Here is a 16,734-nt window from a genome sequence, read left to right as displayed (position 1 = left end):
TGTCAATAAACCCAACTTAAAAATATTAAGTCCTTTGCAATGTGACATGATACCATGTTAGGAGGAGGGGTACAATGCTGAACAAAACAGTCTCTGCCCTCAAGGCTCTTATGGTCTGGAGTAAACAAAATTTATTCATTCACTAAAGAAATCTTTAATGAAGGTCTACTATGTATTGGACATTATTCTAGGTGCTGAGGAAATAGTAATATACAAAAAAAAAAAAAAAGTCCTTACTCTCAAGAACTCTAGTGGAAATAGTTAATAGTGGAATCGATAAATAAACAAATAGGATATTTTCAGACAGTGATGAGTTCCACTAAGGAAGGTAATTTTAAAGTTATTTATATATTTTTATTTAATATTTTATTTATTTATTTAAGAGAAAGAGAGAGCACAAGCATGGATGGGGAGAAGGAAAAGGAGGCTCCCCACCAGAGGGCTCAACCCCAGGACCCCAGGATCATGACCTGCACCAAAGGCAGATGCTTAATCAACTCAGCGATCCAGGTACCCTGGTGATTTTAAATTTAAACTTCACCTATCAAAAAACTCCACGGAGGGGAACCTGGGATGTGTAGTCAGTTAAGTATCTGACTCTTGCTTTCAGCTCAGGTCGTGATCTCAGGGTCATGAGATCGAGCCCTGTGGCTCTGCACTCAGTGAGGAGTCCACTTAAGACTCTCCTTTTGGGATCCCTGGGTGGCACAGCGGTTTGGCGCCTGCCTTTGGCCCAGGGCGTGATCCTGGAGACCCAGGATCGAATCCCACATCGGGTTCCCGGTGCATGGAGCCTGCTTCTCCCTCTCCCTCTCCCTCTGCCTATGTCTCTGCCTCTCTCTCTCTCTCTCTCTCTCTCTCTCTCTCTCTCTCTTTGTGTGACTATCAAAAAATAAATAAATAAAAATTAAAAAAAAAAAGAATAGTTTAAAAAAAAAAAAAGACTCTCCTTTTGCCCCCTCCTCCTCATCCTGGTCTCTCTAAAATAAATAAATAAATCTTTAAAAAAAACTCCATGGAGGCCACTTTTCAACTGAGACCTGAATGGTAACCAGAAACCAGTCTTACAAAAAACTTTGGGAAGTATGGGCACTATGACATGAAGCTGGAAAAGACTGGAGAGGACAGAAAGTGTTAAGGGTTTGTGATAAGCCAAATGAAGAGGGCAGGATTTTAATATATGTATAAAAGGAGGTCACTGGAGGACAGTAGGGACAAAGAAGAGCAACATGATTTGATTTTTTTTTTTTTTTTTTTTAATGATCACAATGGTTGCTTTGAGAATGGATTATAAGAGACTAGTACAGGCAACAGCTGATGCCAGACCAGACCAGGATACTGACAGGAGGAAAGAAGAGGGTAGGTGGAGAAATCAGAAACACTATAAAGGTAGAGATGACAGATTTTGCTGATGGAGGATGTGAGGAAAGGTGGGGTGGATGGTGTATGATCAGGCTTTGAGCTTGATCACAGATTTGGGGTGGGGGTGGGGAATCAAACACTATGCAAGACAAGATTAGTTTGAGTGTCTATCAGACACCTAAAGAGTCTGAAACTCAGGAGAGAGGTCTTTATATTACAGACATTTTTAACTGAAATTACCAGTTTATTTTTTTTTTATTTTTTTTTTTATTTTATTATTTATTTATGATAGTCATACAGAGAGAGAGAGAGAGGCAGAGACACAGGCAGAGGGAGAAGCAGGCTCCATGCACCGGGAGCCCGACGTGGGATTCGATCCCGGGTCTCCAGGATCGCGCCCTGGGCCAAAGGCAGGCGCCAAACCGCTGCGCCACCCAGGGATCCCCTGAAATTACCAGTTTAAATACAATATTTAAAGTCATGGAACTGATGAGATTACCTTATAGCCAGAACTGAGTGTCCTGCAATAATTAAAGTAAGAATAAAGGAAATTTATAAAAGGAGACCAAGAAGCAGCAGCCAGTGAGATAGGAATAAAGAAGCCTAGAAAGAAAAGTGTCCCAAGGAGAGGAGTTTACCATGTTAAATTCTGTTGGGAATTCAGAGAGATAAGCACAGAGATGTAACAGTAGATCAGGCAACACAGAGTCACAAGGGACCTTGACGAGAGCTACTGCAGTTAAGCCACAGGAGCTCCAACTACCCTAGAATGGATTGAAGAGTAAGCGGGAAATGAGGAAATAAAGCAAACAAGAATATTTTCATTTAACTTACTTTAAATCAACAAATTTTTAAAAACTTGACCTTGTTTTAAGTAACATTTGTGGGATATCTTACGTTTGAAGTAAAATATGTATGTATTAAATATATACCTATTAAAAATGTGTACTGCCTGACATGATCTTATCACTAATTGCACATGTATCACATTTTGGGAAAATCACTCTTCCTATTAATTCCAAAGAGAGATGTTCAGGGAACATCTGGTGGTAATAGTTTTAGTTCTTGGATCACAGGCATCTGCATGGGAAGTTTAAGGTAGGGGGAGAGTACCTACAGTTTTGTCAAAAGTGAAGGGCAAAATTAACCCAAATCAGTTGAAAACATATGTCCACACAAAAGCCTACACACAGATATTTACAGCAGCTTTGTTTATTCATAATCACCAAAACTTGGAAGCAACTAAGATGTCCTTCCATAGGTGAACTGATAAATAAAATGAGGTTATATCCAGACAATGGAATACTATTCAGTGCAAAAAGCATTAAGGAGGAACCTTAAATGCTTATTACTAAGAGAAAGAAACGAACCTGAAAAGACTACATAGTTTATGATTCCAAATGTGACATTCTGGAAAAGGCAAAATCATGGACACAGTAAAAATATCAGTGGTTGCCAAAAGTTAAAAGGAGAGGAAAAGGGTTATAGGAGAGGAAAGGATGAATTGGTAGAGCACAAAGGATTTTTCAGGCAGGGAATCTTCTGTGTAATGCGATAATAGATTCATGTCATTATACATTTGTCCAAATCCATAGAATGTACAACACCAAGAATGAACCCTGATGTAAACTATGTGAGTGATAATGATATGTCAACAAAGGTTTATCAATTGTAACAAATATACCACTCTGGTGAGGGATGTTGATAAACTGATAATTGAGGAGGCTGTCTGGGGCAGAGGGTATACAAAACCCGTACTTTCTCTTTTTTCAAAATTTTAGATTATTTATTTGAGAGAGAGAGTGAGCGAGTGAGCATGTACAAGCATGAGCAAGCGGAGGGCAGAGGGAAGAAAGAGAGAACCCTTAAGCAGATTCTACACTGGGCACACAGCCCGACGCAGGGCTGGATCTCATGATCCTGAGATCATGACCTGAGCCAAACCCAAGAGTTGGACACTTAACTGACTAAGCCACCCTGAAAACTGTACTTAAAAAAACAAACAAACAAAAAAACCTATCAATTTTATTTACTTTTAAAGATTTCTATTTATTTGAGGGAGAGAGTGCAGTGAGAGAGAGCATGAGCAGGGGGAGGGGTACACAGTGAGGGGGAAGAGACTCCCTGTTGAGCAGGGATCCCAGGACCCCAGATCATGACCTGAGTTGAAGGCAGATGCTTAACCCAATGAGCCCGGACTAACCCAGATCCCCCTCAAAAACTGTATTTTCTGCTCAATTTTGCTACGAACCTGCAACTGCTCTAAAAAATAAAGTTTTGCGCTTTTTTTTTTTTTAATGTGAGAAGCAAATATGATGGTAGAATAATAGTCCTATAGAAACAGAAAAGCAACTATTAGTTACAATCACAGGAAGAAAAGAATGCAAGTTGCCTTATCAGGACATTATCATTTTGACTCCCCAAAGCTATCATTCTACTCACCTATTTCCCACTACTACTACTCTTTTTTTTTTGGTTTAAGAAATATATTTTTTGGGGATCCCTGGGTGGCGCAGCGGTTTGGCGCCTGCCTTTGGCCCAGGGCGCGATCCTGGAGACCCGGGATCGAATCCCACGTCGGGCTCCTGGTGCATGGAGCCTGCTTCTCCCTCTGCCTGTGTCTCTGTGTCTCTGCCTCTCTCTCTCTCTCTCTCTCTCTCTGTGACTATCATGAATAAAAATTAAAAAAAAAAAAAGAAATATATTTTTTTAAAGATTTTTTTTTTAAGGGACTCCTGGGTGGCTCAGCGGTTGAGCGTCTGCCTTTGGCTCAGGGCGTGATCCCAGAGTTCCGGGATCAAGTCCCACATTGGGCTCCCTGCAAGGAGCCTGCTTCTCCCTCTACCTATGTCTCTATCTTCTCTCTGTGTCTCTCATGAATAAATAAATAAAATCTTAAAAATATATATATATTTTTTAAAAAGATTTTATTTTTAAGTAATCGCTACCCCATTCAAGATGGCACTTGAATCCACAACTCCAATATCAAGAGTTGCATATTCCACTGCCTGGGCAGGTGCCCCTAAAGATTTTTTTAAGTAATCTCTACACCCAACATAGGACTCAAGCTTATAACTCTGAGATGGAGAGTCACATGCTCTACCAACTGAGCAGTCAAGTGCCCTGCACTATTACTATTCTAAATCCAACCTACACAGCCAAATATACCTTTCTTTCTAGTAAATTTCACCTCCAAACCATTTCAATGTTAACTGCCCCTAGCTCTACTTCCAGCTCCCATTCTCCCATCCTTCCCATTCTTGTCTGTTCAACTCAAATTCATCTTTTAAGGTTCAAGTCAACTTCTTTGTGACAACTTTCTCATCTACACTAACCTAAAATATACAATACTCTCTTCTTCCAAAAAAACCTATTTTATTTGCATTAAGAATCATTAAGTTGGGGATGCCTGAGTGGCTCAGCAGTTGAGCATCTGCCTTTGGCTCAGGGCATGATCCTGGAATGCCTGGATTGAGTCCCACATCGGGTTCCCTGCATGGAGCCTGCTTCTCCCTCTACCTATGTCTCTGCCTCTCTCTCTTTCTGTGTCTCTCATGAATAAATAAAATCTTAAAAAAAAAAAAAAAGAATCATTAAGTTGTTGGGGCACCAGGGTGGGTCAGTCAGTTAAGATCTGCCTTTGGCTCCAGTCATGATCCCGGGGTCCTGGAGAGTCTGCTGTCATGCTCAGGGAAGTTTGCTTTTCTCTCTTCCTGCCCCCTGTTCGTGCTCTCTCTCATGCTCTCAAATAAATAAATAAATAATCTTTTAAAAAATTATGTTAAAGAAAGAATCATTAAGTTCTCTTAGCTAAAATTTTTTTGTTGTTTTATAGGCATCAGTCTTACCTGCTAAACTAGATTGTACTTACTCAAATATAGTTAACAATGACATACACTTTTGTAGATTCCAAAATAACAGAAACATAGTAGGTATGCAATAAATATTAAACTTATGGTGAAAATACAAATACCAGCCAAGACAAAGAAAAGATGAGGAAGAAAAGGAGAAGCTAAGACAAACACTGAAGGTGCCTAAGGAAACAAAATAAACTCAACATGATAATTATCAACTTACTAGGCGTCTGCTCAGGGGAGCCAAGGTTTATGGAGTTGTCAGCAGCACCCACAGCCACTCCATTGATGGAAGAACCACAGTCTGCAATGACACCCAGGCAGGCTGAGCGTCCACAATCCCAAAGTCGTGCTGTCCCATCTCGAGAACCAGACACCACATTCCTCCCTCGATCAACAATGGCTGTATCCAGAATACCTGAGGGGGGGAAGGGGGGGAAAGCCGCTGTGATGGAGTGGGTCATAAAGGAACTACAAAGGCAGAAAAGATGGATCTGCATAAATGACTTCATTGCTTCACAAACATGTGTTGGATATGTACTACATGCTGGGTAAGTTCAAGTGCTGGAAAAACAGAAATAGAAGAGAGTCCTTGCTCTCCAATGGTTCAAAGACTAGCCCTTAGAGACAGATATGGAAAAAGGTTTGGATTTAATTCTTAGTGGAGTGTCCTAGAATAGTGGTTTTCAAGGGTTTTTTTATTTTGTTTTTTGTTTTTTTTTGTGTTTCTTTTTTTATATTTTATTTATTCATTCATGAGAGACACACAAAGAGGCAGAGACACAGGCAGAGGGAAAAGCAGGCTCCATGCAGGGAGCCCGATGTGGTACTCAATCCTGGGACTCCAAGATCATGCCCTGAACAGAAGGCAGACGCTCAACTGCTGAGCCACCCAAGTGCCCCAGTTTTCAAGCTTTAATTTTGGCTTTAAAACATTTTTTTTTTTTTTAAGATTTTAGTTATTTATTCATAAGAGACAGAGACAGAGAGGCAGAAACACAAGCAGAGGGAGACGTAGGCTCCATGCCTGATGTGGGACTCCATCTCAGAACTCCAGGATCACACCTTGAGCCAAAGGCAGATGCTCAACTGCTGAGCCACCCAGGCATCCCTAAAACATGTTTTTTAAATAAAAATTGAGAAATTGAGAAGACATCTTAGTTCAGTTTGAAAATCACTGTCTTATTGCTTCCATTGAGAACTAATGTAAAGGATTAACTTCCCCATCTTAAAAAAAGATGTGATTTCTGGTCTGGCCAAGATATAGTAGCCCCATTTCTCCTAGGGTCCTTTCCCTTATAACTGAAAAACAAAACAAAACAAAACAAAACAAAAAAACACAAAAAAAACAACACCACCAAAAACCAAAACCCAAAAACTGGACATAAGACAGAAAGTATAAAAAGACTGAAAGATGGAAAGGCGGGAAACCACTGAGGGATCTAGGACTTGAAGAGCAGGGTAACGAATTCCCTGGATTTCCTTATTGCTTCCCATATACTCTGGATAGGATACTGCAAAAGTCTGCAACAAAGAATTGATTAAAAAAAACAAACAAACAGGGACACGTGGGTGGCTCAGTGGTTGAGTGTCTGCCTTCGGGTCAGGGTGTGATCTTGGGGTCCTGGGATCAAGTTCCGCATCAGGCTTCCGATGGGGAACCTGCTTCTCCCTCTACCTATGTCTCTGCCTCTCTCTCTGTGTCTCTCATGAATAAATAAATCTTTAAAAACAAACAAGAAAACAACAAAAAAGGTGCAAATTAAAAAAAAAAAAAACAGGGATCCCTGGGTGGCGCAGCGGTTTGGCGCCTGCCTTTGGCCCAGGGCGCGATCCTGGAGACCCGGGATCGAATCCCACATCAGGCTCCCGGTGCATGGAGCCTGCTTCTCCCTCTGCCTATGTCTCTGCCTCTCTCTCTCTCTCTCTCTCTGTGACTATCATAAAAAAATTTAAAAAAAAATTAAAAAAAAAAAAACAACTCCAAGAAATGTCTGTTGCAAAAGACTGGGAAAGTATTGGCCTAACAGAAAATTTTGGAAATTAACTGAAATAGCAAGAGAAAAACTGCTACTTCCCCTTCCCCAAGGTCAGTGAGGTTAAACAGAGAGTGATCTTTTATTCCATCCCCAGTGAAGCAGGAGGTAGCAGTCCAATTCCCTTGACCCTTGACAATAATCGGGCCCAGCAGCCGTGTCAGCACGGTCCAGTGGTGAACTGAGACTCTACCCTGACCTGACAACAACAGGTGGAAAGAGGAAAAACAAAGTAGTGGGAAGTAGCATTCCACTTTCCCCCTAACCACCCTCTCACAATATGGTGGCATCTAGTATGGGTCTCTTCACTCTTAGATTACAAGAAAAAAAGAAAGAGGAACCTTACAGGACCTGGAACCTATGACAAATTACTCTTGAAAGAAGCTATAAAAGTAGCAGGAATGCCCTTGTAAGAGAGGCAGCCATAGCAAAAACCATAAAGACTTTAGATATTAAACCAAATTGACGTAAGTCCTCAACATATAAAACAGGATGAAAAAGCATTTGCCCTCAAGAAAAGATTCAGCTGAATTACATGTAAACATCCTAGCCAATGTCTGGGAATTAAGAATGTTAAATGAAACTATGACAAAAATAAGTATTAGCAAGAAATAGAGCAAAATTCATACATTTGGCAGTTTTTAAAAAGTTTACTATATTAAAATTATCTAGTTTTACTATTATATTAGATTGGCTTAATGTTGCCAGGAAGAAAATATACACATATGAGAGAAGGGGTATGCATGCATGTGGGTGTGCATGTGCATCCGCGTGCGCATTTGTGTGTGTATGTGTATACATGCCAAGACTAATGACTGCGACTCAGATCTTAGAAATAACTGAGCCTTGAAGCACCTACTATTGTTTGGAGGCAGCATATCTTTTTTTTTTTTTCATTTTTTTAAAAATTTTTTATTTATTTATGATAGTCACAGAGAGAGAGAGAGAGGCAGAGACACAGGCGGAGGGAGAAGCAGGCTCCATGCACCGGGAGCCCGACGTGGGACTCGATCCCGGGTCTCCAGGATCGCGCCCTGGGCCAAAGGCAGGAGCCAAACCACTGCGCCACCCAGGGATCCCTAGAGGCAGCATATCTTATTTAAAAGAAAATACAGAGAGGAGATTGAAAATAATAGCTGAAGTGCTAAAAATGCAACCTGATTTCCTAAAATTATTCCACAAATGTAAGCAGCTTTCCTGTTATAGTGAACAAAAACCTCAACCAATCAACTAAAATGGTGTTTCATTTGGCTTCAACATTTTCATAGATTATGAATGGATCTGGTACTTATTAGAAAGAATTATTATTATTCAAAAGATTATATTGCACATATCTCCAAATTCACCAAACTTAATTAAATGACCTGGGCAATTCAAAAACTTCAAACTAAAGTAATACCTTAGAGCTACTTAAAGACTCATATACAGTAGTCTCCCCTTAACCACAGTGTCATTCTGTGGTTTTAGTTACCCATGGTTAAACCCGGTCTGAAAATATTAAGTGGAAAATTCCAGAAATAAATAATTCATACTATCTATCTATCTATCTATCTATCTATCTATCTATCTATCTATCTATTTATACAGAACTCCTGGGTTTTGGCAGAGGGAGAAGCAGGCTCCATGCAGGGAGCTCGACATGGGACTCAATCCCGGGTCTCCATGATCACAACTCAGGTTGCAGGCGGCGCTAAGCTGCTGCGCCACTGGGGCCGCCCAATTCATACATTTTAAATCGCATGCTGTTTTGAGTAGCATGATGAAATCTTGCACTGTCCCACTACATCATGTCCTGGATATGAATCACATCACTTTACCCAGCATATCCACACAGTGCACACTTGCCCATCACGTATCATAGGTTTGTATATATAGGAAAAGAAAGTATATACACAGTTCAGTACTATCTGCAGTTTTAGGAATCCACTGGGGGTCTAGGAATGTATCCCCCATAGATTAAGGGAGACTACTATATTACAAAGACAAAACTACTTTTAGTTTATCTTGTCACTGGAAAGATTTAAAAACATACACAAATCTTATCTCTGCTTGTTAATTAAAGAATACACTAATCCTTTATTTATATATAAAATATGTATCTAAAAGTATAAGGGAAAACCAATTATATATTAACTAGGATCATATCTGTTTCTACTGGAAAAATTCTATTAGAATTAATCTATTAGAAATAACAATTTCTGCTTTTCACATATGACAAGTATGTTAAAACATCACAAATCTCACCTTCTTTGCCAGGGATTTAAAGTTTAGTTTTGTATTTTGTATGAACAATAACATTTATTGTGTATTTATTATAATACCAGGGATTATGCTAAATCTTTGATATGCACCATCTCATTTAATATTGCTATCCCCATTTTATATGAGGAAACTAAGGCTCAGAATAGTTAAGCAACTTTTTTTTTTTTTAATTAAGCAATTATCTGTGGTCATACAGATTCTAGGTGGAAGAATTAAGATTTAAATCAAGATTTGGGGCACTCTTGGTGGCTCAGCGGTTTAGCGCCTGCCTTCAGCCCAGGGCATGGTCCTGGAGACCCGGGATCGAATCCCACGTCGGGCTCCCTGCATGGAGCCTGCTCCTCCCTCTGCCTGTGTCTCTGCCTCCCTCTCTCTCTCTTTCTGTGTGTGTCTCTCATGTATAAATAAATAAAATCTTTAAAAAAAAAATCAAGATTTTTATGTGTCCAAATCACATGCTTAAACACTCTACATACTGTCTCACTTACTATCACATTTTCATATACTAGAAGCAATAAGCAAGCCAGGGACTTAATCAAACCAACAAAAGTTTATCCTTTTGTTAGCATCCTAATGGTTCTTTGCAATAAGCATCAGGCTATGTTCAGTCCAGTGTTTCTGGTGGTTTCTTCTATGTCTCACTTGCCAAGACTTAACCTAGGCACTAAAAGACCATGTTCACTTTCAATACGATCTTCTGTTTCTTATTTACTCACCACTTGTGAAACCACTAAAGATCACAAATGCAGGTAATAATTCTTTATTCTGTTTTTTATGTGGTTTATGGCCTTTGCTAATAAACATGCTCCAAAATCTTTAAGCTAAAGAGATTATTTTTTTAAACATTTTTTTAAAAATTTTATTCATTTATGATAGTCACACACAGAGAGAGAGAGAGGCAGAGACACAGGCAGAGGGAGAAGCAGGCTCCATGTACCGGGAGCCCGATGTGGGATTCGATCCTGGGTCTCCAGGATCGCGCCCTGGGCCAAAGACAGGCGCTAAACCGCTGCGCCACCCAGGGATCCCTAAAGAGATTATTTACAAAGGAGCCGTACAATGTAACTTGGAATTCATTTGGCTGGAGACAGTGACCCATATGCTGCTAAACAACAGAGATTAATTTTAATTTTCTGTGTTGTAGGAGAATAGGAAACACCAAACCTGGCCCTACTTTACAGAACTACCTGGGAAGGAGCATTCAACACCTGACAGACATTAGCCTAGATTTGACTTCATGTCATTTCTCCTACAGTTTATCACTTTTATTCAACCTAATAAAAATCCTCCTCTGAAAAAAAAAGTCAGAGTTGTTATATCTAGAGAAGCTCACACCCACCTGGGGACTTTCTCATAAGGCCAAAGAATGAATAGATTCAATCAGATTAACAAACATCAGGTAATTCACTCTAAGCTAAGTGATGCACGTGTATTCTTAGGAAGAAATGAAGAACACTGGATGACTTAGGATTCATGTGGTAGGCATACTCAACTGCAGTAGCCCAAAGGAATTCCTAAGTTGAATGTGCGCTGACACTGAATACACATTTTACGTTCTTGAACAGTTATATCTGTTCCTTTGTAAAACGTCCCTGTGCCTCACAAATTCAGAAGGATGGCCAGATGTGAAGTAACTCAGGGTTCCTCTAGACCTGTTTGTCTCCTGGACTCCGCATTTATGCAGGCCAGTTTGACTCCTTAGACCAGTCAGTTTTTCAGGATGAATGCAAGGAAGGCTCCAAATATCTTTTCTATTCATTCTCAATACATCTACGTACTAATAGTCTCAGAAATAGCCTTGCTAAGGTTAACATGTATTTGCTAGATGATCTGTATGTAACCTGACAAATCATTATAAATAAATATTAAAATTTAAAACTCAACCACACGAGTTATTTATAATATAGTCAGGTACACAAAGCAAAAGACTAGTTTAAACCATTTAAGTATAGGGCAATATATAATTAATTCTCAAATGAGTGGCACAGATAACATTTGGAACTATGGTTCCAAAGGAGGGAACAAGGTAAGGAATTATTTGGGGGATGTTATTACTTTTTCAAAAATATCTAAACTTGTAAAGCAAGAATAACATTTATCACCTTTAACATTTCAATTAAAGATAAAACATCTCTATGGGCAGCCCCGGTGGCCCAGCAGTTTAGTGCCGCTTTCAACCCAAGGTGTGATCCTGGAGACCTGGGATCGAGTCCCACATCAGGCTCCCTGCATGGAGCCTGCTTCTCCCTCTGCCTGTGTCTCTGCCTCTCTCTCTCTCTCCCCCTCTCTCTCTCTCTGTGTCTCTCATGAATAAATAAAATCTTAAAAAAAAAAAAGATAAAACATCTCTAATTTATAATTTTTTCCCACAAACCAACCAGTTACAAATGGAAAATGTTCTCATTCTGTCTCTATAACCTGGTATCAACTGGCTATATGGCTAATCCATTTTTAAAATCTGAACTGTGCGGGATCCCTGGGTGGCTCAGCAGTTTTGCGCCTGCCTTTGGCCCAGGGCGCGATCCTGGAGTTCCGGGATCCGGTCCCGCGTCGGGCTCCAGGCATGGAGCCTGCTTCTCCCTCTGCCTGTGTCTCTGTCTCTGCCTCTCTCTCTCTCTATATATATATATGTCTATCATGAATAAATAAATAAAATCTTTAAAAAAAAATCTGAACTGTGACTTAAATCCATAGGAAATGACAGTAAGTACCAAGCTCCAACTTTGATATCTAGTGACAGAGCCATTTGCCACCCAGCTTCAAAGGACTAATAATGAGAAAATGTTGGCACACATCTCTCTCTCTCCCAGTACACAAGCAGATGACTTCCTCGGGAGGATTTTTTTTTTCCACTTATCAATTGTGAAAACAACTATTTGTGTAAGGCAGTTAGTTCTAGATAGCAACAACAAGACTCAGTGTCAAAGGAATTTCTAATCCTTGAGGAAATACACCATTTAAATGGCCAGTTAGAGGAATTGTGTTTTATGCAGTTAATTAGCTTCTCTTTCTACCTTTTTTGGTGATTTGTCTCTGGGGATCATTAAAGAAGCCTTTTGGAGAAATCAGCCTTCATTACCTCCTTTGTGACCTTTGAAGGTCACCACACAGCTAGCATCTTCAGCTGACCAGATCTTCAGCTGGGCATCCATACCCCCACTCAGAACCACAAGGCCTGATGGGAAAAACCTGCAACAATTCACATCAAACACATGTCCTTCCAAAACTCTCTGGAAAAACAAAAGAAAATTCCATGCTAGTTCTCTTGTCCATTCCCCGATATTCTCTTACCTCTCATATCCTTGGTCCCTGCAATGAAATGTCTACATGCTATACCTACATGCTGGGTTTTAAAACTATGGAAGTTCAAAAGGATCTCTTTAGCTCATTTGTATACCAGGTAGTGTTCTAAGATCTGTTAACTCCCTTTCCTGTAGCTTTGCCTACAGATGCTATGGATTTGAACTCCAAGGTTCTAACAGCCATCTTTAAGTCTAGTTCTACATATAAGGAGCTGAGGAGGCTTCAGGACTCCTTTACTCACCTCTTCTTAAAATCCTCTGTATAGGCTAGAGAGGCTTAGCCATATAATCAGTATAATAACCTAGCTAATCTGTCTTAGTAACTGATCACTGAAGGCAGTTCATACCAAGGGACCACCCACTTAGACATTCACTGGCCTGGCTTTTCCACTGTTCCAGCCCTAATCTGTTCTGGCAAATCAAGATTGAGGATGGTTCTGAGACTAACAAATGGGAAAACAAAGACCAATTGAAGTGCAGTGGTCCTATAAATTTAGAAGGCACCACTCTTATTTCAGTGACCCAGTCTAAGGCTTCTCAGACCACCTTCTAGGTATAAGACCCTAAAAACATATCCAAAGTCTTTACTCTGAGCTCGCCATTGGAAGCCTGCCAGATCTTCATGGTCCCATCAGTGCTAGAAGACACACCAAGGCCGCCTCCACTGGAAATGTCCAGGCATGTTATCTGTTCAAGACAAGATAACTGGTGTTATAAATTATGAAATGCTCTTTTTCCCCTAAAATATGTTAAAGATCTCCCCTGTTTCACACTCCTCCAAGACTTCAAGCCTATGCTTTCCAGCACAAAGGACATGTGTTTTCATGTGAAGGTCTGAGGTGTTATCACCCATCTCTTAACAAGCCTAGTTAGTGCCAACACCTTTTATTTCTCAAAACATAAAGATGTTCTTGTAATCATCTACAGTCTCTTGCTTCAACCAAAAATGTTTTACTCTCCCCATATCAGTTCTATCATTTCTATCTTTTGCTGTTTAAAAATTAAGATACCAGGACAGCCCAGGTGGCTCAGTGATTTAGCGCCACCTTCAGCCCAGGGCGTGATCCTGGAGACCCGGGATCGAGTCCCATGTCGGGCTCCCTGCATGAAGCCTGCTTCTCCCTCTGCCTGTGTCTCTGCCTCTCTCTCTCTCTCTCTCTCTCTCTCTGTGTCTCTCATGAATAAATAAATAAAATCTTAAAAAAAAAACTTTCCTTTAAAAACAACAAAAAACAAAAAACTAGCATGTACCAGAAGGAGATTCAAGGAAAAGCAAAAATGTTTCCAATTTACTACTTCACATTCCCTCTCAAGTTCTAATTGCATGTATATGTGTATTTCAGAATAAGTAACAAAAAATTCTGATTCACTTATGCAGTTTCAACACTGACAACCACTTCATGCATAAGCAATCATACACATGCATACATAACACCCTTTTTATTAAAAAATACCCAGCTGCAAATATCCCAGAAATGTAGGACTGAGATATATAATCCCAGGCACATTCCCAATACAATGATTACCATAATACCTAAATTATTAAGGGGAAAGTAGGGTAGGCTTCAATTATCCAACCTTCTAGGGACACCTGGGTAGCTCAGTGGTTGAGTGGTTGTAGCCTTTGGCTCAGGTTGTAATCCAGAGTCCTGGGATTGAGTCCCGCATTGGGCTCCCTGCAGGGAGCCGGCTTCTCCCTCTGCCTATGTCTCTGTCTCTCTCATGAATAAATAAAATCTTAAAAAAAAATTATCCAACGGGGATCCCTGGGTGGCTCAGCGGTTTCGCGCCTGCCTTTGGCCCAGGGCGAGATCCTGGAGTCCCAGCATCGAGTTCCGTGTCGGGCTCCAGGCATGGAGCCTGCTTCTTCCTCTGCCTGTGTTTCTGCCTCTCTCTCTCTCTCTCTCTGTCTATCATAAATAAATAAATCTTTAAAAAATCATAAAAAAAATTATCCAACATTCCATTTTTCTTTGTTCTAGCTAGTTGACCCACAATGACTACGTTTGGAAGAATTAAAGGGATTAAAAAAAGGAACCAAAGGGATAATCTGTCAACTCTAATACTTTCTAAGACTTTTTCTTTTTTTTTTTCCTTAAGACTTTTTTTTCTTTATTTTGGTTTCTCAGAATAAAAGTACTGTTTTTGTTTGTTTGTTTGTTTGTTTAAGATTTGTTTATTTGGGACAGCCGGGGTGGCTCCGCGGTTTATCACGCCTTTAGCCCAGGGCGTGATCCTGGAGACCTGGGATGGAGTCCCACGTCAGGCTCCCTGCATGGGGCCTGCTTCTCCCTCTGTCTGTGTCTCTGCCTCTCTCTCTCTGTGTCTCTCATGAATAAATAAATATAATCTTAAAAAAAAAAAGATTTGTTTATTTGAAAAGAGTATGTATGTGTACGCCCCCTGCAGGGGGAGGGGCAGAAGGAGAGAAAGAATGCTCAGGCAACTCCCTGCTGAGTGTAGACCTGATGGGCTTGATCGCACAACCCTGAGATTATGACCTAAACTGAAATCAAGAGTCAGACGCTTAGGCAACTCAACCACCCTGGAATAAAAGTACTATTAACTTAATCGTGGATCCTTTAATTTTAAGGATTATGACAAATTAATTATATCATGTTTTGTCATCATTTATAAAACATTTTCAAATACATTATATCATTTGATCTTCATAATAATTCCATTCTGCTCCTAGCTTACCATTGCTGGGTATTGAAGACACGGAGGTTAATGTGACATTCTATCTGACAATGCCTTCACATTTTAGTACAGGAGTACCCATCTCTCAGATCTTTCTTCCTTCTCCAAATCATACTACCACCCTAATATTGGGCCTTAAATCTGACTATTAGTGTTGTCAATTAACTTTTCAACTCTATGTCTGGCTCCCCAACTACATGACAAGCTCTGTGTCAGAAAAATGTCCAGAACTTTTTTTTTTTTTGAAAGATTTTTTTTTAAGTAATATCTACACCCAGTGCAGGGCTTAAACTTATAACCCTGAGATCAAGAGTTCCATGTTCTATGGACTGAGCGAGGCAGGAGCCTGTCCAGCATTTTCTTAACACATTCATAGACTATGTACATAGTGACCACTCAATAAATACCAAACGACAGCAGTTTGGTAATAAGAATGAAGTATCTTAACAACAGTAGGTAGGTGAGTAAAGCCATTTAACCCATATCAATAAGAGCAACTACTGTCCCAATTTACAGGGCCCCAGAAACAAGACATTTAATTAAACACTTTTCTACTCACTCTGAAATAGATTTTTTTTAAAAAAGATTTTATTTATTTATTCATGAGAGACACACACACAGAGAGAGAGAGAGAGGCAGAGACACAAAGAGAGGAGAAGCATGCTCCATGCCCAACGTGGGACTAGATCCCAGGTCTCCAGGATCATGCCCTGGGCCAAAGGCAGGCACCAAACGGCTGAGCCACCCAGGGATCCCCAACTCCCCCAATTAAATAGATTTAATCCATAATGCAACATAGTTCAATTTTTCCGGTGCTATCAGATGCCAGTTAGGCATCTACCTTTGGCTCTATAATGGTTACAGCAAACTTAACATGTTCAAAACAAAACTCTCATTTCCCCTTGCTTCACACCAATACAACTACTTGACTTCAATTAGTAAATGGCACCACAATTTATCCACTTCTTTGGAAATTTTTGGAATCATCCCAACTCCTCATTTTCTCTCACATCTCACATTCAAGTCATTAGCAAATACTGTTTGGTCCCATACCCCAAAAGGGTAGGCACTACACCACAGTTTTATTCATTGCTATAGTCCTAGTGCCCAGAGTACCTGGATTATGGTAGGAGATTAATAAATAGATAAATTGCCTAATAATGAACTAAAAAAGAGGAAAGGAGAATAAGAAATAGAAAAGGGGCACAATTGGGCGCC

The 16,734-nt window shown here is 40.0% G+C and overlaps 1 protein-coding gene across 5 annotated transcripts in view; it reads right to left on the bottom strand.

The window, feature by feature from the left end:
* PAAF1 (proteasomal ATPase associated factor 1) overlaps window positions 1-16,734 on the bottom strand; it is a 44,963-nt gene that overhangs the window by 12,036 nt on the left and 16,193 nt on the right. For all 5 annotated transcript variants that reach the window (XM_026010509.2, XM_026010506.2, XM_072725908.1 and 2 more), the window contains 3 exons: window positions 13,405-13,503; window positions 12,594-12,744; window positions 5,440-5,634 (listed from right to left, as the gene is read on the bottom strand). In XM_026010509.2, coding sequence (XP_025866294.1) covers window positions 5,440-5,634; window positions 12,594-12,744; window positions 13,405-13,503 — 445 coding nt within the window. The remainder of the gene's footprint in view (window positions 1-5,439; window positions 5,635-12,593; window positions 12,745-13,404; window positions 13,504-16,734) is intronic.

Source organism: Vulpes vulpes, chromosome 11, assembly GCF_048418805.1.
Source record: "Vulpes vulpes isolate BD-2025 chromosome 11, VulVul3, whole genome shotgun sequence".
Taxonomy (NCBI): domain Eukaryota; kingdom Metazoa; phylum Chordata; class Mammalia; order Carnivora; family Canidae; genus Vulpes; species Vulpes vulpes.
The sequence above is the reverse complement of the archived record's forward strand: the minus strand, read 5'-3'. Positions and strand labels throughout refer to the sequence as shown.